We start from the raw sequence: 26601 nt of genomic DNA on the forward strand, positions 1-26601 counted from the left end.
GACGTAACTTCACTTAAACTGTATTTTAATTTTAACGCACATGCGCGCGCGCGCACACACACACACACACACACACATTACTGAAAGAAAGAATGCACATCTCCAAGATCCCAGACAAGTTGCTCCCCTGCCCTGAGGCCTGAGCACGTTACACACCTGCTGTTTTGTGTCACAAGCCTTTTATGACCCCTTTCTAATCTCTGCCTCCCCCTCCCCCTTAGGCCTTCCTCTCTCCACCAGCCCCAGCAGCCAATCTCGCCTTTGTACATTGGTAGGCAGAACTGCGAATAAGAGGCTCCAAAACATTCTGATGGCTGTGGAAGTCGGGGTGCTAGGCCCAGGGATACAACATGGGGTGTCAAGGATACAACAACTGTTCTGAACCGTAAGTTGTGTGTCTGGTGGAGTACCATGGCTCTGCATTATTCGGATGGTGGCATATCTATGAGTCTGTCTATCCTGTTCGTGAAGCAGGCATTAAGACTGTCCCCACCACCAGCATACATTTAGATGAAGGAACAAATGCAGGGAGAGGGGGTGTGGCTCAAGGTCACAGAGACCTAAGTGGCAGAGTGAAGATCTGAACCCATATAGCCTCTAGGATCTCTACTCTAGGATCTCAACTCCCAAATTAGTGTGAGAGCGTGTGTGTATATGCAGCCTTCACAGCACATCTGTTTGATGTGTAGGCTGGATGCATCACTGCACCATAACAGTAACAGGCAGTGGTGGTAGCTACATCTCCAGCCACGTGGCCACACTGCTGAGGTCCAACCTGCCCTCTACAGTCATTTTCCTTTGACCTTTATGGCGACTATTGTATCGGCTGGAAAAACAACATAAGGCTATATACAGCTCACAGTACTCTTTGATTTGCATGTACGATGTCACCCATAGACTCCTGTGTTCGAATACTTGGTCCCCAGCTGGTGGCAGTAAAGGTTGTGGAACCTTTAGGACACGGAGCTTCGTCAATGACAGACGTGCGACACTGGGGGTAGGCATCTAGGGTTCAGAGTCCTGCTGCAAAGTTCACTTCCACTTCCTGCTTTCTGACTGCAGATACAGTGTGTCTAGCTGTGTCCAAGGTTCTGCTGCCATGTTCTCCCTCCCGTGGCAAATGTGTCCCCTCAGACTGTGAACCACTTCAATTAAGGTCCTTCTTGTCACGTCCTTGATCCCAGCAATGAGAACGGTAACACGGGAGGCTTCAATGTGCCTGGAGAGGCCACCAGGCTGATCTGACTCCCACACTGTAGCCCCCCCCCCCCCCCCCCCCCCCGCCCTTGAAAGGTTCCCTGGAAGTCAGAGCACTTTTTTTTTTTTTTTAATCTACCAAGACGGTTTCTCTGTGTATCCTTGGCTGTTCTGGACTCACTTTGTAGACCATGTTGACCTTGAATTCACAGAGATCTGCCTGTCTCTGCCTCCCTGAGTGCTAGGATTACAGGCGTGTGCCACCGCGCCCGGCTAGTAAGAGCACTTTTACATAGGGCGTTGGTTAGTTCTAATTGCCAACTTGCCACAACCTAGTGTAACCTGAGAAGAACGCCTCAGTGGAGGGATTGCCCAGATCACATCGGCTTGCAGGGCCTCTCTCATTGTGGGCGGCACCACCCCTTAGGCTGGGTCCTGAACTGTGTGAGTGGAGAGAAAGCAACAGAAGCTTCCGAGGAGCACAGGCAGGAGCTCGAGTGCCCTGTCCCCCTTCTCTCTCGTCACCGAGCTCAGCTGCTTTATTTTTCTTTGTTCTTGAGTGTGTATTATATTATCAATCGCTTCAAGCTTCTGCCTCGGGGACTTCTCTGCGATGAGCAATTGTAACCTGGAATTACAGTACACATAAGAGCTCTCTTCTCCTGTGCTGCTTTTGCCTGGGTGCTTAGTTACAGCAAGAGAAATGAAAGTAAGTCAGTAAGCAATGAACCGCAGCGGCGGAGGCACTGCAAGACTCCTGGACGAACCTGGGCCTCTCATTTGTAAGGGCCTTATAAGAGCTAGAGTTAGTCCCAGTTTTCTGGTGATGAAGGCCACTTACATGGTGCTGATGCAGGTGACCGGGAGGAGGAAAGGCTGTTGCATCTTCAGTGATGAGAGTCCCAGTTCCCTGGGCTGGCTCTTGTGTCAAGTGGGCAATGCATTTTATATAGCTGTTCTGCCGACTGTCACAGCTTGATGCCCAGTGCACTGTAGATTGCCCTTGAGGTAACTGGGCTGACTGGGAGTTGTGCTCCGCAACCCCCACCCCCCACTACTACCCATTACTGCTCATCATCAAGGATCAGATCAGGGCAAGGTCCACGAACAGATTAGGAACGCGGTTTCCTCTTGATATGCCTTGCTTTGCACACTGCATAGCGGAACCTTGCAGGCTAAGTCGACGTCTGCTACTGTGCTAGAGGGCGGAATTAGTGCAGCAGAGAGTCCTGTTGATACCAACTGTCTACACTCACCCAAGGTCCTGCCGTCAGTCCTTATTATGCTCCCAGTGGTGCAAAGGATGCGGAGCCATCTTACAGGGCTGCAGGTGTGTGGTGGGCTGAAGGGTGGATGCCAAAGACCCTTGGTCCTAATCCTGGCAGTGTGACACCGTACATGGAAGAATTGCTCTGGATGGTGTGATTGGATATCTGACAGGGGTCACCTGTGTCATGTGGTAGTCCCTCTGTGTTGCCCTGAATATCCTACAACACATGTGCAAGGTGGTCAGAGACACACAGAGGAGCGAGCAACGTGACCCCTGATGTTTGGTGGAGTGACCTAGACACACAAGCCAAGGAGTGGCAGCACCCACCGGAGGCCAGAAACAGTGACTACATTATCCGCGGAGTTTCTGGAGAGCACAGCTCTATCCTTTCACCTCAGGCCTCCAGGTTCCAGTTAAGTCACCGAGAGTGCCTAGATTTAATACGGCAGCGATAGCAAACTAGCAAAGGTCAAATGAGTTCACCTGTAACGCGTTCTTGTCATAGAATAAGTATTCAGGAAGTAACAGGCAACCCCTCCTCCCTGAGTGCACGCCTGATGTCCCAGTCACTAAAATGGCTACAATCACAAATGAGACCCTGGGAGTTACGGTGGGGCACCCTACATCCGAGTTCTGACCCTGGGGCTAGGAGGAGGCACGAAGGTAAAGTCCTGGAAGTTGGTGCTTGCTTGACCAACAACTGAAGCAGCCTCTAACTGGTTAAGCTTCCCAGACTAAGTAAGACCTTTGACAAAGGCCACTGGCTGCTTCAAATAGCCCACACTATAGCAAGGGTGACACACACACTGCCACACTCTGCAGAAGATCCCAGGGCCTGGCAGTGTAAGAGAGGCGGAGAGGACATACCAGAGAAGAGGTCTGTGAGGTGCCTGGCAAGGGGCCGACGCCTCCTTTGGTATAATAATGACAAATGAAAACCTAGATGGTGATTATTCTAATGATACACCAGAGGTTTAAGGATCTTTAATATTCATGTATATAACTACATAGCAGGAATCACTTAGAGAAAGGACCCGGCACCATGACACAGAGAAGAAGAAAAAACAAAAACAAAAACAAAAACAAAAAAATGACAGAATGGCCCAGAGATCAAAAAACAACTAACAAAACCAACTCAAATAAGTTGGGGGTGCACACCTGTGATCCTAGCACTCAGGAGGCTGAGGCAGGAATATATTGAATTGAAGCCTATCCTGGGCTGTATAGTTGGATCCTGTCTCAAAGCAAAAGCAAAAATGAAATTATTCCCCAACCCCTAAATAATTAAGTTAATACAAATTCCAAGATCACTTGATAACCTTTTTAAATAAGCTCTGCAAAATATTTTAAAAACAGATTGCAATCAGTTTATTAACTAGTGCACCCATGCAACTGAGTGCCAAGCATTCCTTTAAAAAAATCTCTTAGAAAGCATTACAAGGCTGTGGGAAAGTTCAATGTTTAGGTTTTAAACATTAGCAAAAAATATGAATAAATAAAACTAATTAAAATAGATATTGGAAAAGAGACAGGAAGGAACCATGTTCACAGTTGGTGTCTCTCTGTATGCTGAAACTATACAGAGGCCAAATTTTCCTCATTAAACTCTACCTCAAATGAATAGGTGTTATTTTTGAAGTGTAACTCTTCAGTGGGAGGGGTATGCAGGGAAAGAAGACAGGGAGAGAAAACAGCTAAACACCATTATACACGTGTATGAAATGGCAGATAATTATAAAAATGATCCAGAGTAGCGTAAAAGGTGGCTTAAAAAACAATCAAAAGGCATAGTGTCGCACACCTGTGACCCAGCCCTTGGGAGGTCAATGTCGCCCCCAGCAGCGTGGTGGGATGGAGTTGGATGCCAGCCTGTACGCACTGACCAGATGAGCCGAGTGTGAGTGTTTATTCCTTAGGGCTTCTCACGGTTGCCTGACCCGCCCCTGTGCCTGGGGTTTATTCTGAGAATGGACCGTTCTTCGTACTTCAAAAGACAATATTTGCTTTTATTTGCCTTTGATTTAAAAAAGCAAGGAGAAGGCTCTTTATCAAAGCCCATCAGATGACTTTAATCCAATTATGAAAATAAATTTACCCTTGACCTTACGTTACTTCAAAAAGAGGAATTTTTATGCCTTTGTGGATTCTGCCCAGTGTACCCATGAGGGGTCCCCTGAGCAGCCCCCAAACGGTGGGGTCGGCGACACCAGGAGGAAGTGTCTCCAGAAGGCCCACCAGCTGCATCTTCAAAGGACCTCAGAAATACTGTAACAACTGGGCATTTCCAGAGTGACAGCCAGGGCTTGCCTGGACTCAGGTAGGGAAAAGAACTCACACCTTCACCGTCCTACCTAATCCTGTGTCCGGAATGACAGCCCAGCGTGTGATGAAACACAGCCCATTAAACGACTTCCCTGAAACTCGAGTGTCTTTAGCATTTTAAACCAATGAGAGCAGATTGCTTCCCCCATCTCATGTATTTTTAACTGTCTCTTTAAATCATAAAAATAACGCTTACTTAAACAAAAGAATTCTCACAGAAGATAGACGCTATAGTAACCCATCTCCCTAGGGCCAAGCTGGAGGCAGCCTTCAGTGTCCGCTGCGCTCTTCCTAGAGCTTTCCACACGTGTGCACAAAGCTGAGGGGGTTCCATGTGTTGTGAGCATAACAGCTCCCCTAGCTGCACTTCTGCCCTCTGTGGTTTTGGCTTCTGTGACCCACTGTCATGCTAAGTGTAGACTTCCAGAGTAAATAGTTCATGCCCTTTAAAAAGTGGAGTAACGTGATAGAACACGGCTGCACTATGCCACGTATGTGCTGCACACCACTACACAGATGTACATACACATAGTATCTAGAGGCCTCATGGTGTCCAGTTGTGAGGGAGGCTTGGGCATCCAGGTGTGTGTGTGTGTGTGTGTGTGTAGCCCTGTGATGGACACACAATGGTGTACTCACCTGACACCTCATTTTCTACCAAGTGACCTAGTATTACTATGCCAATTAACAGGTGTCTGCCCATGCCTACAGTCTCGTCACTCTTCATGCAGCATAGCTCTGGGTGTTTGAAGCTTGGCTCTCTATGTAGGCAGGCATCCTGCAAGATTCTTGAGAAGGGGCACCTGAACTGATCCCACATCTATGTAGGAAGATCAGTTTGCCCTCAAAGCGACTATTTTTAACCAGAACTGACAAATGCAACTTTCCCTTATGCTAGGAGTAGGCGTGGGTTTGGAATAAGGCTGGAAGACTGGGTTTTGGTATTCCAAGAAACAGCAAAATATGTGATTTATTTTTTACAAGTTAGCATACTGGCACATTGCTGGTACACTACCCATCTTGTGGCATTCTAACAGCTTGTCTTGAGGTATAACTGACAGGTGATAAACTGCCAGATTTCAGGAGGGAGATTTGATAAGTGTTGACAAGTGTGTACATTTGTGCAACCATCGCCAGGAGGAGAAGATGGGGAGATTGGCAGGATAGGAAGGGGGCACGTGCTTGTCTGTTCCTCCCCCGGGACAAGCCCACGTATCTCCTAGGATGAGGTCAGAATGCTCCATCAAGATGCTCACTGAAATGCCCCTCCCAGGCAATCACAACTTCAATCAAATTTGAACTTGAGAAAAATCATTAAATGTGTAGAAACGTCATTTATAATAAAGAATAGAATAGAATTCTCGCATCAGATGCATGTGATTGCCATACCTAACACCCACTGTGAAGTTTTGGGATAAAGTTTGACTATCATCCAGGGAGCGAGAATTAGATTTCCATATGAGGTCAACAGAGAGAGGTGGAAAACGGTTGTGGACAGGGCTTGGTTGTGCAGCTGCTGGGACAAGCCCATCCCCTCTCCTTTCAGTCATTACCTGGGAGCCTCTCTATGTCCATTGCCCCCGGGCCTCTATGGTGACAAGAAGGTGAGTGATGAACCAGAGGAAGGTGAATTTGCCATCACTACTGCTGGATTCTTTTCTGTTAAGGGACTTACTAAATCCAGAAAGAGAGGATTCCCGGATGTCTGCTCAACAACCTGCCTGCCACCCACCCATGCACGCACGCACACACCCACCTACCCACCCACGCATGCACACATCCACCCATGCATGCATGCATGCACACACGCACATACTCTTTAGTAGGAAGTGATGTCCTCACCTGATCCTGACAGGGCACCCTTATTTCTTCCTCCCTGAGATAGAACATACTTTAAAACTGCACCAGCAAACAAGTCTTAGACCAGTTAGCATTCCATTTGAAAGCAATAAAAAAAAATCTAACATAAAGTAGGCCTGGAGCCTTGGTCTCAGATCCCTAGTGATCCATCACTTTAGGGAGTCTTAGGTGCTGGAACTAGCAGCTGGCTCACAGGGGACTGAAAACCTGAAGCAGTCAGACCAGGTTATTTCTGGTTTCCTGGGCTGTAGACACACTTGGCCATCCAGTCCCCTACCTATCACACCCTATTGGATTGGTCACAGAGCACTGCATGGGCCATATTTCCATATTAAAAACCAAAACCAATCAGGCACAGGCCAAGAAGCAATTAATTAACACCATTTCTGAATCCTTAGCATTGGTATCTGACTTCTTCAAAATGAAGTCAAGAAACCTCTTGTCTCCTCCATGATGGATGCCTGGGTGTTCAAGACCACAACATGCCAGGCGGTGGCTCACGCTCCTAACCCCAGGGCTGCAGAGTGGAAGCCAGAGGCCTCCCTTAAATTCAAACCTGGCTCGGACTAAACAGTGAGACCTTGCCTCAAAAATGAAACGAGACAACCAGACAGCAGCAAAACCACCAACTGCTGCGCAGAGCCACCTGGGGAGAACTGGTCACCTGCATTCGATGAACCAGCGCCGGATCTGGTCTTGAAGGTGATCCTTGATGTCTGGGCCTTCCATCACCTTCAGGTCCTCCTTGATGTTCACCAAGGCCTCCTTGTATCTCTTCTCATGTTTCAGCTGCACCTCGTTCCGCAGGCGCCTCAGATGTTCAGACTGGATGATGGCAGTGCTGACCTCGTTGGAGCGAGGGGGTGGCTTCTGAAAACAAACCGCCCAAAGCGTTGAGATTCTAAAAGTCACAGGACTGGGTGTGTGTGTGTGTGTGTGTGTGTTGGGGGAAGCATTAGAGGGAAATCAAGTGTGTTGCCTTTGGAGGCCTTGCAACACAGACACATTAGAAAACAATACAGTTAGAGCACAAGGTCAGAGCCAGGGCTATCATCTGAAGAACTCACACCGTGGAAGGGGAGAGACGTCACACGCCACTGCACACACTCCAAGGTGTGTAATAGCTCAAACAATGCACATTCAGATCCAAAACAGTGAGGACCCATTGATTGTAAGCAATATCTCAGACACTGTGTTATAGCGATAGAAAACTAGGACACTCAGTAAGTCTATAAATCATCCCCCAGGTTTCAGAAACTAAAGCTTTCCCCAGCCTTATTGATGAGTGGGAGGAAAGAACGGAGAAGAGGGAAGTGCTTGTTGCAAAGCCTATGGAAAGGAGTTGTATTCTGATTATTTAGAATTGACCTAAAATTCAACTCTGGAAATCAACTCTCAACTCTCCAAAGACACACACTGTGCAGCCTAATTCAGACATACATCCCAACACATCTTACAGAATGTTCTCCTTCCAGACCTGTCAATCAACAAATCAGAAAGTGGTTCATGTGCAGCATCTTCTGGCCCCCAGCCCTGAGCCATGTGCAGCATCTATGCAAGGTTGTAGGCATTCATACCTCAAATGATGCTAGGATAAAACTCAGTTCTTTTGAAGTCCCGAGGTTGCAAAATCAGGTAGATTAGCCCTTATCTCTATGCAGCAATCCAGGCAACACCATGATGGAAACTTGGATGGAGTGGAGGAAAGGGGTTGGGGTTGGGGAAGGAGCCGAGCCTGGTGCTTACAACCCCCCTTACCTCCCGCATCAGAAATACAAGAGTGAGAGAGGACAGCTCTCTTGTACAGGGCAAAAGCTGGCATCTTAAGGCTTCCAGAGGTTCAGCCAAGGCCCTCAAGCCAAAAGCAGAATGACTGGGTACCAAAGCCAGGCTTTCACAGGTCTTGAGAACCAAAGTACATACTTGGTAAATTTGCCTGCTGATGTTAAACACGGCTATTTTTAAATCAAACGTTATATGAAATAATTTAAGTCAATAATATTGGTAACCAAGTTACCAACACTCAGAACTCATGACTTCTGTGTTACAGTAAAATGTATCGGTTCAGCCTAAGATGATTAATAACTGACACAGAGTCTGAAATGTACTTTAAAGCTGCCAGCACTATGCTGGGCACAATCTAAACTGACACAAATCTACTTGTAAACTAACGTAAACTGACTAATCTAAACCTCATACCATACATATATTCCAAGCACTTGCCAATCTGGTAATCCTTGGCCGGTTCTCTCCCCTTGTCCCAGTCCCCTGTCCTTGTCAACTCTCAACCCACTTCCCCTCTCAACTGTCAATCTTGGCTTTGCCCCTCTCTAGGAAGTCCCGCTTTTCACTTCCTGTCCTTCTGCCCAGCTTATTGGCTAAACAGTGCTTTATTGACAGTTGTTACATCCACTCAAGACATTTCTCCACTTCCTGCCTCCCGAGCTCCTGGAAATGCCTACTGCATCACTTTGAGTAACTTTTGACTGCTTGGGGAGTAGTCCCAGGGGACATTATCCTAGCCAGTGTGGTGATGGGTTTGGTGCTGATGTCCCAGCACAACCTGGCAGATCAAAGGCCACACTCAGTTGTTCTAGGAATTTTGTACCATGGCCATTGAGTCAAACAGGCTCCAATGTATGTGTGTGTACACACACACACACACACACACACCTCCATAAGGAACACTTCTGGACCTCCATGTGGGAGAGATTGTTCCACCTTCCCATTTGTTAGAATTTAGGATCCACTTAAAACCAAACAGTCAAGTGAAATAGAAGAGGAAGTTTTATGTGTAATACTTTATATTAATGTATCCACTAGAAACTTTTTAAAATGACAATTTTCTCATTTAGTATAAAGAGAATTAAGTACAAAAAGCACAATTTTTATTAAGATGCAAATACCCAAAGAGTGGCTCCAGAGTGAGAATTACAAATATTTGTTTGCATGTGTGTATGTGTGTGTGTGTGTGTGTAGAGGGCAGGGGTTGACGCTGAGTAACTTCCTGGAGTCTCTCATCTAAACCCAGAACTCACAGATCTGGCCATTCCAGCTAGGCAATCTGCTGCTAAGAGCTGATTTCACCTCCTGAGAGCTGGGATTATAGGTAGGCTGCTATGTCCACCCTGCATTTATGTGGGGGCTGGGCATCTGAACCCCATGTCCTCATGTTTGCACAGTGAACACTTTGACCCACTGAGCCATCTCTCCACCCCCTGCAACATGCTTTAACTGGCTGATCTAATCATTGCAAGCTTTGGCTGTACTCTGCCCCACAAGCCCTTGCTCTGTGCCTCCTCAGCGATGCTCACATTCATCTTTGGAAGTAGAAGTGAGAGCAGGGAGGATCCCATTCGACAGATGTGAAAGCGGAGGGCTCATGCCAATGAAGATGGCCCGCCACCACAAGCTCCAAGCCCCTTTCATTCCGTGTTGTGCTGCTCCGTGCTGTGTTATTCAGATGGGAGCACTCATGCGTGTTTCTCCATATAGATTTTCTCTGGCGAGAATACATCTGGGTCATTTGTAACTCCCTCCTCTTGCTGTTTTTGCACTTGAAGGTTCTAATAAATTTACATCCTATGCTAACGAGCATCCTGTCCTTTGGGCGCAAACATTTTTTCTTCTTTAGAGACTCTGGTCATATGAATTCAAATTTGTTAACTGGCCACATAAACAGCAACTCATTTAAAAATAAATTAGGGATATTAAAAGGAGAGGGAGAGCATGATAACATACGACATATTGGAATGCATGGGCTGTAGATTAACGCATCTTAATGAAGGCTCCCCATGTGAGCAAACCATTACATTTGCCAGCTCTCCACAGTTAACGACCCAGAACGGAATAACAAAACCTACATTTCCAGCGAGGTTCTCTGTCAGCAAAACACACACGCATTAATAATTGATGTTGCTGTAGACATGACGCTTCCTGAGTTTGGCGGGGGGTGGGGGGGACAAGACTCCCCACTCCGTTAATGTCAGTGCTTAGCTAATGTTTGACCGGCTTTGGATTTCCAAACCCTTGTTGAATTTAGGAAGAGAAAACGGTCATATATAAAAAGCTGCCCAGCGTATCAGCCCCAAGTAGACTGGGAATTGCGTGGTTTGATGCTGGAGATTACTCAAGGGACTTCTGTCTGGGTGTGGTAGTTGTCACCCAAAGCGGAGGAAGGGATCTGGGCTAGTGGTCTGTCATACCAGATCTCCCAGGGTGTGCCCTGGTGTTTGTGGGGAGGCACTCAGAAGGGCTGCCTTGGTCTCCAGGGCTCTGATTTTGTAGGACAAAGACCTCAGGTGGCAGAACAGCAAACTCCTCATCAGGTCCCATTGAGGTTGGGTGTGCCATCACTTCAGAGTCACCTCTCTGTAGGTACACAGCTGCGGGTCCAGAAACACACCTACTCGGCACAAGGCCAGGCAGAAGCAGAAGTCACGGACTGCAGGGGAGACATTTTTCTTTGGTCCTCTGAGTTGAATGAGCTCAGTGTGAATCTTTAAGATCCACCATTTTAGCAAACACCAGATCTGTTAAAGAGAAGAGTGTTTTCTATGCCATCGGGTTTAAGAATCCAGTACTTTAAAAAAAAATGGCTTATTTGAGAACTACGGTAGGGTAGGGTGCTGGAGATCTTTCAGACCTCTAGTGGCCAAGGCTGAGTCCGTCCCCTTTGTGTTCTCACAGCTTAAAGTCAGCACTGTGAGGCAAGTCTGAGCTGTTTTACAAATAATGAGCTCAACTATTCCTCACAGTGGCCTTAAGCGAAGAGAGGGCTGCTACTTTCCCTTACATATGAGGGAATGGAGGCATGGAGTTATCAAGAACCTTGTCCAGGGTCACACAGGCAGGACACATGGAAACACTCTTATTCTTGTGTTTGATGTCCCTCTTTGCTGAGCATCAAGCTGAGTCTATCTTGTCTGAAAAATCATTTCTAATGGATGCTGTGAATCGTATTTTGAAAACAATACGTTTGTGAGCTTGGTGGCTATTGCTGAGCTGCCTTGCATGGTAGTTTTATACAAGGCATTCTCTCTGCTGAGTCTGTGACAGCGCCATTTCAAGACAATATGGTGACATGAGCCTTCCTGGTCCCTCTCTAGCTTAAATGAGTTAAATCACAAAGGTAAAAAAACAAAAACAAAAACCAACTGGCTAGTGCTTTAGTAACCATGTCCAACTTGCAAATGATGTTGGCATCTCACTCAGGATCCTACGCTGTCTTAGGAGCAGAACAGACCATAGTTGGTGAGTGCTTCACATGATTTGCTCTGTACAGGAGAACACGGTGCCACCAACAGGCCCAGGAGTCTGTAGCTTTGTCCGCAGTCCACGTAGCATCGAGAGGCTTTGTAAAGGGGCTCCTATGAGGTGAATGAGGCCATGAGGGACTTCTGGGGCCAGGGGATAAAGGGAGGGCAAAGGAAATAATTATTTTGTCATTTAGTGTCTGATGACCTAGAAACTTGCCATAATTAAGCAGAATATTAACAGCAATAAGAAATAATTATACGCACACACACACATATATATATTAATAAGACTTGAAGTCAAATTAGGGTGTGTCAAGTCAGGCAACAGGATGGTACAATTTTATTTAATAGAAAAGACAGGGATGCCTTTGCCTTTTCTCCAAGGCCTCTTAAGTGGATCATGGGTTTGTTTTTGTTTTTGTTTTTTAAACAGAGCCTCACACTGTAGCCCAGGCTGGCTTGGAACTTTCTATATAGCTCAGGCTGACCTGGAACTTTTGAGCGTCTTCCTTTATAAATGTCCAGAACTCCAGACACGGGGGCTCATGCCCAGCGGAAGCAGGCTTTTGAAATCACTCAACACTTCCGGGCATGGTGGGCTAGAGGGGCAGCTCACTGCCTCTGTAGATTTTACTCTGGTAGATCCCAGTGTGGCAGCCCCTACCTGTCGCCTTGGGGACTCTTCGGGTGGCTGCTTTGCAGCCAGGTAAGGAAGGAAGCAACGAGCCAGACTCAGCCTCGTGAACTTTTCCCAACCAAATTTTGATGGGCCAGTTTTTAGTAGGCCGAATTAGCAGGGCGAGACAGTGATGGCCTGTGTATGTATGCTGGATACAAGTGTTTTATTTAAGAGCTTATTTCTGTGTTTTTGTACATGAACGCTCCGGACTTCTTCAAAGTGTTCTGTTGTAAGGATGACTCAACCATCACTACATCTTAACATTTCCCATTATGATACAAACGACCTTCCTGAAGGTGTTTCTCACCTCACACTCCGGGCGAGGCCTTTCCCTTTAAGCTCATAGGTTGTTCTGTTTACTGTCCCATAAGAGAGGCAGGTACTATGCCAGCTTTTCAAAGAGAAAACTGAGGCTCCCAGAGAGGGTATGTAAGATGTGGGGCCCTGCCCCTGGCAATGTACAGAGCTGGGCTTTGGACTGTGGCTGTTTGCCTCTAAGGTTTGTTGCCAACCAAGAGCCCCAGAGGGGCCCAGCGATTACAGGAGAAATGCTGTGGCTGGATGCTGTCTCTGCTGGGACACTGAGGGGACAGACAGCTCTTCTAATGTTACAAGATGCAGCAGGGGCTCTTTGGGCCTCACTCCCAAGGTACCCCAGCCTGTGCTGGCATTAATAAAAATAAAATTCTAATTGATTAGCCCCAAAGCTATGGAGAAAATAGCTTGTTTGACGGTGGAGTCTAAAAGTGGATGGGTTTATTGGTGCTTTTAGGATTTTGATGATGTTTGTAGAAGCCACAGGACCATCCCTTTAATAAGTGACCCTAGAGTTCCTCATTACAACGCGAACAGCGATGCTTGATGCCTTCAGGGTAACTTAAAATACGCAGGGCCCTGACTGCAGGACGGATGGCTCTGAGGGGTCCAGCAAAGAGAATGGATTGTATTCATTAAGTTTCCTTTCACTGGATCCACACTATTGGTTCTGCCAATTAAAATAGCTGCACACGATTTTCAGATCACAATTTATTTTCCTCTGTAGACTTTTATAATCTAAATATCTAAAATGGCAATATCAAAAAATAATAATTTATAGTCCAATGGTTAAGAGAAACATTAGGTTGGGGTAGAAGGCAGAGGGATGCCCTTTGTCCTGATTCTGCTTTCAGGCTAGTTCGTCGTCATCGTCGTCACCCCAGGAAGTGTGGTGGGCTTGTGTGAAGACACAAGCACAGCTGGGATGGACTAAACCAATGGCTTTTACATTGGCATAACGGATCGAGATGAACAAATGGAAAACCAAAATTTGAAAGGAGGAGGCAACACCCTCATCAATGACAGAGTGGAAAATATACTGAATTGAAAACATGCCCTTGGTTTGGGATAGTGGTTTTTTTTTTTTTTCTTCTTCTTCTTCTTTTTCTAATGGTCATCATGCAGCAAACTGCACATAACATTCTTTCAAAAATTGAGTCCACGTATTTCTCAGTGGTTAAAATTTCAACAGAACATGTAATATCAAGAGGTGAAAAGCATGCAGAGTGGAAGGGAATGCACAGCAGGGGGTGGGTGCAGGGCGGGCGGCTGTTCCCTTCATGATGTGCAAACTGCAGGGCAGCGGAGAAGTTCTCTTTGGAGCCCAGCGCAGGGAAATTAGAGAGCAAGGTGGAGAGTTTGAACCATACACCACGTATCCACCTCTGAATGGCACCAGGGGAGGCAGTGGAGAGTGAAGGGTGAATGTGAGCGTCTTTGGTCACTGCCTGGGATTCTGGATTTTTTTTTTTTTTTTTAACACAGAAGGTGGCCAGAAAATGGAGGCTGAGTCATGTTAAACAAGAGTGCTTCTCAAATAGACGCTGTTGAGTCAAAAGTTTGATACCGTGGGTTTCACTTAAGTACATGCTGTGAATCTTAAGTTGCTAATTTGACTTTTAAAGTAAAAAACAGCCAATATAATTAGTTTATTTTCTGCATGCATATGTGTGTGCATGTGTGTGTTTATGTGGGTGTCTGTATGTGTGTAGACATACCTGTGCATTTGTATATGTGTGTGTACACGCGTGGTGAGTGTATGTGGGGGCCATTGGCTGACATTAGGGCCCCTCCTCAATTACCCTTCAGCTTATACACAGAGGCAGGGTCTCTCACGTGAACCCGATTTGACAAGTTTAGCCAGCAAACTTCCTCCAGGAACCCTTCTCTCTGCCTCCTGAACACTATAATTACAGGCAGTGTCCGTGTCAACAGAGGAACTGCCCAGATCAGACTGCCTGTGGCCCTGTCTGTGAGGGATGGATCTGGGCTGGTGATGGATATGGGAGGCCCAGCCCACTGTGAGTATGTGACACTCCAGGTGTCACATTTGTCTATGGCTCAGTTTTTGGTTTGTATTTTTCACCTGACACCAACAGCCAAGATTTCTCTCTCCTTCTGTTTGTTCTTTCCTTATACTGACCCAATGTTTATTATCTGTTTTCCACATGTCATTGTTGGGGATGGATGGGCAGTTAGAAACTGCTTATGATTTATTTTCCAACAATACCTCAAAAAAAAAAAAAAAAAAAAAAAAAAAAAAAAAAAAAAAAAAAAAAAGAAGGAGGCCCAGGTCCTCTCTGTATGAACGATTGACAACAGCAGTCGGTCACCCACCTACACTGGCCAGTGGAGGGGGGAGGTGGCAGCAGGGGGTGCACTGAGAAGGGTCTTTGCTACAGTGATGGGGATGGGCAGTGCCTTGGTTCACACTCCACTGTTGTCTGCACTGCCCCAACTATGACAGAAATGGTGGATGACCAAGGCCACTTATTGCCGTAACTCACTCTGCCTTTCAAGTGAAAATCAATTTTATTTTATTGTCTTTATATTGTAAATTAAAAAAAAAAAAAAAAAAAAAAAAAAAACAGAAACACCTGGAACAGAGTCTGACCATAGCTGAACTTCTTAGGCTGAGAGATGGAGCAGGGTGGTGACATACCTCCTCGCCTTTATGGGCAAAATCCCCCCAAGCCCCAGGAAGCAAGGTCCAGCCAAGCCAGCTTGCTGTGCACAGGCATGGGTACTCAGCCACACATGCTGCCATTATCCACTGTGTACAGAGTACCACCTGAGCCACTTCCACTGTACCCACTGGGGTCAGCACTGGGCAAAAACCACTGTCCTCGGTGCCCAGTTCTCCTGGTCCTGACTAAACCCAGAAGCTGGAGAATCGACTGAGCCTCTGCTACTGTGATTGGCTTAATTGAGGTTTCTTATGGCTTTCACGGGTTTTGATATTTATATTTCCCCAGGCAATTGCCTCTGTGTAGTGTCTTCTAATTTATGACCGCAGAGGCTTAAGACACGATCTCATAGTTTTTAAGTCTGTTAGCGTCTGTGCTTATTTATGGTATATTTATGTTCCTGTTTCTTCTTTCTTTACTTAGCTTCACCGGAGCTCTACAGGCAGTTAGTTCTTCTCAGAGTCCCTGTCGTGTCCTGTCAGCATTGCTGTTTCCGTGTTTTTAAGCTGAGGATACCAATGGAGCCCCACACGCAAAGTAGCCGGCTCCCTGTGGTGCACCTGAAGCTGGTGTGTAAGGCCTGGTGGGATTCTGGTATTCTTCGTTAAAAATTCCTTTCACTGAAACTAAGTTGGTCAACAAGCGAAGCCCCTTCAGGAGTGGGCACATCTCTGGGGATGCTAGTACTACAGAGTTGACCTTCTCGGCTCTGAAGGGATGTCATGTCACATGCAGGGACATAAGAGGTCTCCTGAGCTTCCACAGGGTATAGTGCCCAGTAATTCAGTGGGACCCATGAGGAGAGAGGTTCCAGTTGAGGAAGAGGGGGCTCTGAAAAGGAAGTGGTGGGCTGCCCTGGGAGGCACGGTCTGTGCTCAGGATACGTGAGCCCCTCTCAGAGTCACCATACTCCATGCACAGAAGACGCGAAGGACCAGGCTCTAAGGTGGTGCGTCTCAACCTTCCTCACACTGTGACCCTTTAATACAGCTCCTCATGTTGTGGTGACCCCCAACCATAAAATCATTTTGTTGCTACCTCATAACTGTAATGTTGCTACTGTTAGGAATCAAAATGTGAATAAACACTGGGTTTTCTGATGGTCTTAGGAGTCCCCTGTGAAAAGGTGGTTCAGTTCCCCAAAAGTACTGTGACTCACAGGTTGATAAATGCTGCTATAAGGGGATTCTGCTGCCCTGCCTCCTGGTCCCTAAACCCTGACGTAACCCCTCTTTGGGGACCTGTTGCTCACTTTTAACTAACAATAGGATGATGGGACCTTCTTTCCTTGCCATCTCTGGGGAAGCAAGGTGCCACATGGAAAACCATGAGATCAGGCGCTGGGCTTTCTCCAGCTGAGATCTGGCATAAAACTGATGGTGCTGGCCTGGCTGTCTGCAAGGAGGGATGCTATCAACGGCCACACGACCTTGGAAACAGATCCTTCCCTACTCCAGCCTTAGATGGGAACCTAGCCCCAGCTGGTACAACAGCAGCCATGTGACACCTTGGCAGAGAACTGAGCTGAGCCAGATTCCTGAGCCACGGGACCCGTGACATAACACAGGTGGACACCTTGGCAGAGAACTGAGCTGAGCCAGATTCCTGAGCCACGGGACCCGTGACATAACACAGGTGGTCGCCTAAGCTGCTGCTTTGTGTTGACACAGCCACGCAGCGATACATGGCAAGTGCACCCTTGTAACCCGTGACTTGGCAATCACTGTGGAAATGGGCCCTTCAGCATCAGCTGGACCAAAACAATCCCATTCTCGCCAGAAAGACACTCATGAAGCTGAGGGCTCTGCTGACCCCAGGGCAGGCACAGGGCGGGAGGGGGGATGTTTCCAGCTTGGCAGCCTGTCTTCCCACCTACTTCTTGCTGAGGGACACTCCCCAACCTAGTGAGTCCCCTGCAGGCTTCTGAGCAGCCAGACACTTCTACTCTCTCAAGTTACCTATTCTGTTTTCTTCTCTCCTCAGAAACTCACTGAAGATGCACATCCTACAGGCTCCACTCTAAACAGTGAACTTACCATACCCAGGAATACCATCTCCTCTTCCCTCTCCTTCACTGTTTTCTTGTTTTGGTGGAAACTTCGCCAAACCTGTAGACAAATGCATTGTTACTCCCACAAGAAGCTCTCCCGTAGAAGGTGCCCATTCCAAGCCCTGCGTCAACCAACTCTAGCCACACATGTGGATGTCACTGGGGTGATTTTTTTTTTTTTAATGTTGGGATAATATGAAATGACTTTCTTTTATTTTTTTCTTTTGTTACTATTTTTTTTTTAAAAAATTTGTTCTTTTCTCATTATAAATACATCCTGACAACATCCTCCTCTCCCTCCATTCTTCCTAGCCTCCTCCCCTCCCCCCTCCCCTCTTACTCAGATCCACTATCCCTTCATTTCCCATCAGAAAAGAGCAAGCCTCCAAACATGTCCTACAATAAGACCAGGCACAGACCCTCAGATCAAGGCTGGATGAGGCAACAGCTTTCTTAAATTCTTTTCTATGTTATGTGTATGAGTGTTTTGTCTACATATATGTCTGCACAATATGTGCGTGCTAACCGACACTGCACTAACCTACACAGAGGACTGAAGTGAGCCTCCGATCCCTGGCAACTGAAGTTACAGGTGGCTGCGAGCTGTCACGTGGTTGCTGAGAACTGAATCCAGATCTTCCAGAAGGACAGCCAGTGTTCTGAACCACTGAGCCATCCCTGCAGCCCCCAAAAGTCAATGGTTTTAAAGGACTATTATCGAAACGACCTGCAGCTGTCTTTGAATTTTTCTTTGGATTCTTTAAGAGAAACTTCTAGAAGTCAGAAGAGTGAGACTAGACCTGGGGGTAGTACTTCATGACCATACAAAGTAATGTAGCGGGTACAGCTCAAGCACTTCCAGAAATGGTGGGTGATGAGGCCACAGAGAGGCAAAGAAAGGGGTCTGCCTGTCCTTCCCGCTGCCTTGGCCCAGGTCTCCCCATGCACAGCTAGGAGAGTGCCCTGCCCCTCAGGCTCCGCAGGATGTCCCTGTACTTATTTTCTTTCAAACTTAATTATGATTTGTGCCACATGCCTTGGTCTTCATCTTTCCACAAGCAACCTTGCCCTCCATTGGGAAAAAGACAGGGTACATTACTAGTAACACTGAGGAGAAAAATCAGACCCCAAGGGCCCCTGGAGAAGGAATACCAAGTTTCTGGCCCATAGTCATGGTGGCTGGAATGTGCTAAGTGGTGAGCTCACTTTTCAAGCCCCCCCCCCCCCCCCAGAGTAGCTCCTAGCCTCTCCTTTCTGCAACTGTCTCAGAAGGGATGCATTATTTTTTTTAAAAGAATCTTATTGTGAATTTACATCCCTGCTAGATTCTGGCAACATTCTTTCCAATAATTATCGGTGCCCTTTTAGAAGTCTTTGAACACAGTGTTCTGCATCTTAAACTCCCTAGTTTACAATAAACAAAATAAAAACAAGACGGTATTTCTCCAGGATAAGCCATTGGTCTTTGTCGGGTTTACTAACTCAGCCCAGTTTTCCTATAGGTAAGGCTTTGAGTTTTGAATTTCAGAGCTTAGCCCCAAGGCTGGACCATGTGGCCTGGCCCCTCCCATCCAGAGGCGCCCCCCTTCCCCCAGCCTACTCTCCCCTCCCCCGTCGTCGTCGTCGTTTGTCTGTCCTTACTTTCTGAATCTGGAGCGCCGCAATGCCAGTGTCTGATGGCTTCTGGCTCAGCAGCTTCATTTCCTTGGCTCTGCACTCCTGAAGAAAGATCTGCTTCATGAACAGCGCCCGGAGGCGGCCCTGCCTTGCCCGCTCTGCTATCTGGATCAGTTTAACTGCCTCTTCCAGTGCTATGCTCTTTACAGCGTAATTCTGGGGGAAAAAATCAGACAAATCAATATTTATGCATGTGAACCGGACCCATGAGATGGCTCAGCAAGTATGAGTGCTCGCTGCCAACTGCATCCTCTAGGAAACCAACTGTAGACTGTGATCCCGACTTAAGGACAATGTCCTAGCTGGTTTTTCTGTTGCAGTGATGGACAGCATGCCCAAAGCATCCTGGAGAGGAACGCTTCTTTTATCCTTTCATTTTATAAGTTACAGTTCATCACCAAGGGAAGCCAAGGCAGGAGTTCAAGACAGGAGCTTGGAGCAAACACTACAAAAACTCACTGTTTACTGCCTTGTTCCCAGGTCACCCTTCTATACAGCTGAGGCCCATCGGCTGAGGGGTGGTACTGCCCACAGTGGCCTGGGATCTTTTACACCAGCTCTCGATCAAGGAAATGCTCCCATACTACTCGGAAAAGGAGAATTGGTTTCTTCCAGAGACAAGTTCCCAAATAAGATTCCTAATCCTAAGGGATCATCTTGGGACACATGTACACATGAGCAATGTTAAAAGAACTTAGTAGGTTGTATATGCATGTGTAAATGTGTATACGTGAGCGTGATATATAGTACATTATAATACGGTATATGATGCATATGCATGTACATGCAACAATTGTCCACAGACCAATCTGATGAAGGCGAGTTCTCAGCTGAGATTCCCTCTTTCCAGGTGTGATAAGTTGCTAACCAAGGCGAGCGATCACACACTAGGCCACTACCCTTTTAAACAGAATGCTAACTGCCACCCCAGCAGTTTAGTTCTACAGCAAGTTAGACTTGAGATGACTAGAAATGTTAACCAGACATATCGATTTCATGCTGGAAATTCCATCATTTGTTTAATGAGAGAAATACCAATGAAAACCATGGCTCTGAGTTGAAGACTTAAATGTACTTCAAGCAAAAGGCTGAAACCAGTGGTAGACTGGTCAGAGGCTAGGATGTTAAACCATTTAGAACTATTTGCTGCTATGTGTGAAAAGGCGGCTCAGTCACTCTCAAGGTGGAGGAACTGAGTTTGGATTTCCGCTACTCAACTAAAGAGTTGGGTGTGACAGTGTGTGTCTGGAATTCTAGTGCTGGGGGTGTGTTCAGGGCATAGCCAGGTGGATCTCTGACATGCAGTGGCCAACCAGTCTAGCTGAATCGGTGAGCTCCAGGTCTGCTGAGAGACTTTGTATCAAAAAGTAAGGTGGAGAATGACTGAGGAGTGCATTCAACACACAAGTGCACCTGTTTGCACACGAACACCACACACACACACACACACCTGTTTGCACATGAACACCACACATACACAGAAGCACGCACGCACACATACACACACACACCTGTTTGCACATGAGCAACACACACACACACACACACACACACACACACCTGTTTGCACATGAGCACCACACATACACAGAAGCACGCACACACACACACACAAATATACAAACATGATAACTGAGGGTTCATGCTGCGGACTGTGAGGTCTCAAGTGGGGTATGTGTGACAGGCTAGGTGAGTGATGTGTGCCATTTTTAGGGCTGTGGATTTATGCAAGTAAGATCTCTGGGAGTTCTTAGTAGCCCATGGAGACCTGAATGGGATCAGGGTGAGGCTACTGTTGTCCTGAAAGCAAAGGAGGCATCTTCTCGGACCATGACGGGAGAGTATGTCCCTGCATGGGTAGAGGCTCTCTGCTGCTACATGCAACTTTCTGCTGGGTCTGGGGGTGGACCACAGAACCTCCTGCTTGTGTAGGAAACTCTTCACTGAACTGTCTCCCAGGCCTTTTTGGGGCTCTCTTAAGGAAGTTTTTTTTCCAAGAGACAGTCCTCCCAGGTGATTCAAGTGTCAGTCAGTCAGAACTCATGAAAGGCCAGGGGGCAGCTGAGAATGCACAGCTAGCCTTGAGCTTGTGAATTCTGAGCTCAGTGGGTTCACTGTGTGACTTCACCAGGTGAACTAGAGATGACAATGCAGGCTGAATCCCAGTATAAGCCATGAAGCATTATTATTTGTTCTTTATTTCTTGTAATCGTGGTGACTCACTAGCAACCACCCAAAAGTTATATTATCCCTTATAGACCTCATATAGCAGGCAGGGTAGGGAGGTACCTTTCTCGACATAGAAATAAGGTAAGTGCTTCTCACACAGTTGGGGACATAGAAGAGGAGGTTATACAAACAACAAAGGCATTTGTTTACATGATACAAACCATTCCTGAAAGGTTCAATCCATATTCGTTTAAGATCTGAGCAAGGATCTTCTCTCTTCCTTTTATGGCTTCCAACCTCTCCTTCAAAAAAAACCTGGGTATGGGGACATCCAACTGTTGCTGAAGAAGAGAGAATAAATAAAAGAACATTCTGTTAGGGTCTCAGGACTCAGATCCACCTGGAAATTATGGTAGGATGGGTTGCTTGGGGCTGGGGCTAGAGAGAAGGTTCAGGGGTGGGGGTAAAGGTGTGTGCAGCACAAGCATGAAGATCCGAGTTCAAGGCCAAGTAGTGACACATGGAAGCATTCTGAGGAACTCTGGACCAAGGGCAGAGTGGGGATGAAAATGGCTTGATCTTCCTCCCCAGTTTTCTTTCTGGCTATAGCTCTACCTCCTCCATGCTTTTGATCTTCCAGCTGACCAAGGCTCCAAGGACTGGGAGGCCAGTTCAGACCAGAGACAGATACCATCAATTTCTAGCTTCAGGGAGAGCCTGCCAGGCACAGTATCCCAGGTGCTGGGGGCTTAAGTTCTAACATACAAACAGTAGGGGGATAGCCAGGGAAACATCGAGGAGTCTTTGTCAGAGAATGGCCACAGCGGCCTGGCACACAGCTCAGAATGGTCCATCCCAAATGCAGGGACATTGCCAGGGATTGCTTCTCTTGCAGGACACTGTTCACAGAATGCGGATGAAACTGATGGCCCAGTGTTCTGGCCTGTGCACATCAAAGGCATCATATGGATTGTCCATCAGTTTCAAGGATGGTGGAAAACACTGTTGATAACATCCTACAACATAGGGTGCCTGGGTGAAACCTGTTCCCCTATTCCCCCTCTCTTCCCTGTGCACAACTGGGTTCTTACAGCAGCAGCATTTCCTAGTTATAAGGAAGGTGACTGGTTGAAGCACAGGGTAGTGTGAATAGCAGGGAAAGTGGAGAGATCCTGGCACGTGAGTCCCCAAACCTCTTCAGTCTGTAACCATTTAATAGCCTTGAAATTAGATTTAGACATTGAATGTCACCTTACTAATTAAATTTAGGAATATAATTCAATAAATAGCTATTTCACATTTGGCGCAGGCTATTCTTGCTTTTTTCACATGAGTGAGCATCCAGCACACCTGACTGAATCCAGTGGTTTAGCTTTTGTTCTTAAACATGTATGACATACACGTGCAAATTCTGTAATGTGTTGATTCAATCCAGGTACTCTCTTTAGTCTATTCTGTGCATTCAGAAAACAACACAAGAGGTCTCTCCCAGAAAGAGAAAGAACCTTTACAAAAGTCAAAATCTTTTCAAAACAAAGAGACGTTAAGCTCCATCTTAATGTCTTGAGGGAAACATCCTTTCAAAAGTCAAGGGTGAGTGCATAGTGCCTACAGCTGTAAGAAATTAAGTGACCAGTGGACCTTGGGGGAGCCCAGCCAGCCAGAATATTGAAGACACCTTAGGCTGATGTCTGTCAGCAAAGAGGAAAAAGCTCAGTGGCAGGGTCTGAGTGACCACAGGAAGTAGCTCAGCTACCAGTTGGCAGAGGGAGGCTCCCTTGGGCAGTAAGGAAGACTACTTCCTTCTGTATAGTACCCAAGGAGCAAAACTCATCACTATAAACTTACTGGGTTGGTATTGGCCCAGAGCCAAGAAAGAGATTCATCCAGCTGGGGACAAGGAGGAAGCCATGCAGACTACCATGCAAGTGATGATACCATAATAGAAGGCAAAGGGTTTTGTGTAGCTAGAGAACTGGGGGCATGACCCAGAGAAAATGGGGGATGTTGGGCTTTGGGGTATATTGTGAGATCAATCTACCCCATCTCAACCATCTTGGCAGTGTGGCAGCTCTGTGATAATAGGACCTCGGCGTCAAACAGACTCAAAGGCTGTGCAGAGATCATTCTACATAGACAAGGAGGCAACCAAAGCCTGCCTCATGATGCTGAGGTTTAGGTGAAGAGGACACTCAAGCGTTTTAATTCAATAAGGTCGTCACATTTCAATGTGGCTGCAGACAAAGAGACACAGCCCCATGCACCTCATTTACAACAAAAACCTAATGAGGAAAACACTAACAAAATACTTACAGGAGCCAACTTCAGGTCTTGTAGGATGTCGTCGAAATAATGGAACTCCGTCATCTCCAGCTCGACCATCTCGTTCTTCAGTTCCAGAATGCGACCCATCACTCCACTCAGGATCTTGCGGATGAGCATGCGCTTCTGTGGATGAACTATCTGGTCGTAGACATTCTCCATGTTTCTGAAGATCTGCACATACTTTATGTAAAAGGTGGCTAACATCTGGAAGACTATGACCTTGTTTCTCTGGGGTTCGGTCTTCTTCTGAGACTCTTTGTCAAGCAGAGAATTGAGGGCTTCTTGGGTCTGGTGCCACATTTTATTGTACGTTCTGGGGTGGGGAGATATAGAGTTCAAACAACCTCATGGGTAAACTTTATCCTGCTGAGCACACCTATTGGTCATCTGGCGTCACAAAGCACAACACACAGGCAGGGGTGAGCTCAGGACATGGTGGTAAGTGGCTGGAAGGCTCTCTGGTGTTTTGACATGCTTGTGGTTTTGGGGCTTTTTTGTTTGTTTGTTTCTTTGTTTGAACAACCATTGCTATGATTAGTAAGTAGTTTCAAAAGCCTCTTTATTAATAATGACTGCTCTTCAGCATGTCTGTGAAGCCAGTGTTACTCTACCAATTTAAGTAATAAAGTCATTTATATCCAGAACAACTAGCTGACTTAAAGGTATATATGTACATTTCTATGATGTATATATGATGGAAAGCATACATGGAAACTACCATTTGGGAAAGTAATTCCACATTACCTTGTAAAATTAGATGTGTGCAGACTTTTTCTGTGGATAAAGCTATGGTCCAGAGTACCTTATGACTATGTATCAAGTTTGATTGTGGTAATGTTTTTTTTTCTGTGTTGGGGAATGAATTTGGGGCTTTGAGCAAGCTAGGTGAGTGCTCTGCCACTAAAATATGTCCCTAGTCCTTCAGGTTCCTGATGTGTGTGCAAGTGTGTGGAGGCCAAAGGTCAACCTTCAGTGTCCACTTCTCAGGACACAACCACCTTGTTTCTCGGAACAAGGTCTCACTGGCCTTGGAATTCATCCAGTAGGCCAGATTGGCTGGCTAGGGAGTCTCAGGGATCCCCCTTTTTCTGTACCCCCAGTGCTAGGATTGTAAGACTGTTACATCATACTCAGCTTTTTTTTTTTTTTAAGAATTAAATTAATTCAGGTCTGGATATTTATAAGATACTTCATTGACTGAACTATCTTTCCAGCTCCAGTATTTCTTTGTTTCTTTGTTTCTTTTCTTTTTTTAAGTTTTCATCTTTAATGAAATGACTTTGGAAATAATGCACATTTCCATGACACCAGCACTACAGTTTTTGGAGTCACAGCAAGATACACAGGATTACATCCATTATTACTATGAACGCCAACATTTCAGGCAGCAATTTCTGTTACATGGCAAACAAGACCAAGAACGCAACCATCAAACAAAAGAGACCCATAGCTTTAGACAAGGCAAAGCCCAGGATAGCATATGAGAACAGCTGCTGCTTCAGTGAAGGGTTTCTGGCATAACCAATGATAAGACTGCCAAAGACTGTTCCAATACCAGCACCAGAACCAGCAACTCCTACTGTTGCAGAGCCCACACCACTGAATTTGGCAGCAGTATCAATGTCTCTGCTGATTATATTGGTCTGAAACTCCCTTCGGATCAGATGATGGTGGTGATGGTTGTGATGGTGATGATGGTGGTGATGGCAGTAATGATGACGACTGCGATGATGTTGGTGGCAGTGTAATAATGGTGATAGAAATGGTGGCTATAGATGAATGATTGTTCCAGTTTATGTGTGAGGAAACCAAAGCACTCAGAGGCTATTGCTCAAGCCACAGGTCTGAGGGCAGACTCCAAGACTTGGCATTCTGATTCCAGGGATTATTGCCTGCCCTCCAAGCTTTATGCTTCTTGTTTGTGTCTGGGCAGAGGCTTCTCTTGAGAGAGTAGTGGCCCTGTCTCCTGAATGAGAAGCCAGAGCCTGAAGCCTTTCAGGCCCTCTTGGCTCCAGTCTAGACAACTCCTGGGCATCCTGGTGCCTGATCTACAGCTACCTGTTCATATGTCATTTTCTGCTGGATCTGAAGCTGCTTAGCATGGGCAGTTACTGGGTAGATATAAGGCCACCATGAGAAGCAAAGGCTATGTGAATTCCAAATCATAGCTTTTCCTCCCTTCCATCCCCTTGAGTATGATGCTGAGTGTGGCATCTGGCACTCCAGCTGCAGTGTGTCCAAGCACCACACTTCCCCAAACTCTATAACAGTTAGAGGATTCTGCTAGGGAAAGAGCGCTCCGCTTGGTAGATTCCCACAAAACAGAGCAGGAGCTCTGACTGCTACCGGGTTTCAATCCCTGCACACTTAGTGGCTAATGGTCAGTCCTACTAACCAGAGTCAATGACTGTCCATGGAAGAGCAAGGACTGCAGAAGCTATGTGCTCCTGCTCAAAGCACCTGGTGTGCCGGACTTTCTGCATCTGTGTATTCTGGGCTCAGAAAGATAAGCAACAGGGGAGGACAGGGGAAAGCACAGATGAGCAAGTCAAAGGTGGTGTCAGGCCTCAACAGAAGCAGCTGCTGCCAGTCATCTACCTGCAGAACAGAAGTTCACGAAGGACATAAACTGAGAATGAGGTTATGTTGCCAAATCCTATACTCGCCAGATCGGAGAAGGGCACAATTTAAGATGGTCACTGGCCTGAAAGAACACAGGTTGAGCACACCAGCCGGCTCCACAGCTGGCAGCATCAAACACAGAAACACTGTAGGATTTGTTTTCAGGGACA

General features: G+C 46.5%; 1 protein-coding gene across 1 annotated transcript in view; it reads right to left on the reverse strand.

Moving 5' to 3' along the window:
* Iqca1 (IQ motif containing with AAA domain 1) overlaps positions 1-26601 on the reverse strand; it is a 112741-nt gene that overhangs the window by 81412 nt on the left and 4728 nt on the right. Inside the window, exons 2-6 of the mRNA XM_051154319.1 lie at positions 23798-24122; positions 21706-21825; positions 19280-19471; positions 17625-17696; positions 7314-7519 (exon numbers count right to left, since the gene is read on the reverse strand). Coding sequence (XP_051010276.1) covers positions 7314-7519; positions 17625-17696; positions 19280-19471; positions 21706-21825; positions 23798-24122 — 915 coding nt within the window. The remainder of the gene's footprint in view (positions 1-7313; positions 7520-17624; positions 17697-19279; positions 19472-21705; positions 21826-23797; positions 24123-26601) is intronic.

Source organism: Acomys russatus, chromosome 12 (assembly GCF_903995435.1).
Source record: "Acomys russatus chromosome 12, mAcoRus1.1, whole genome shotgun sequence".
In the NCBI taxonomy this organism is placed as follows: Eukaryota; Metazoa; Chordata; class Mammalia; order Rodentia; family Muridae; genus Acomys; species Acomys russatus.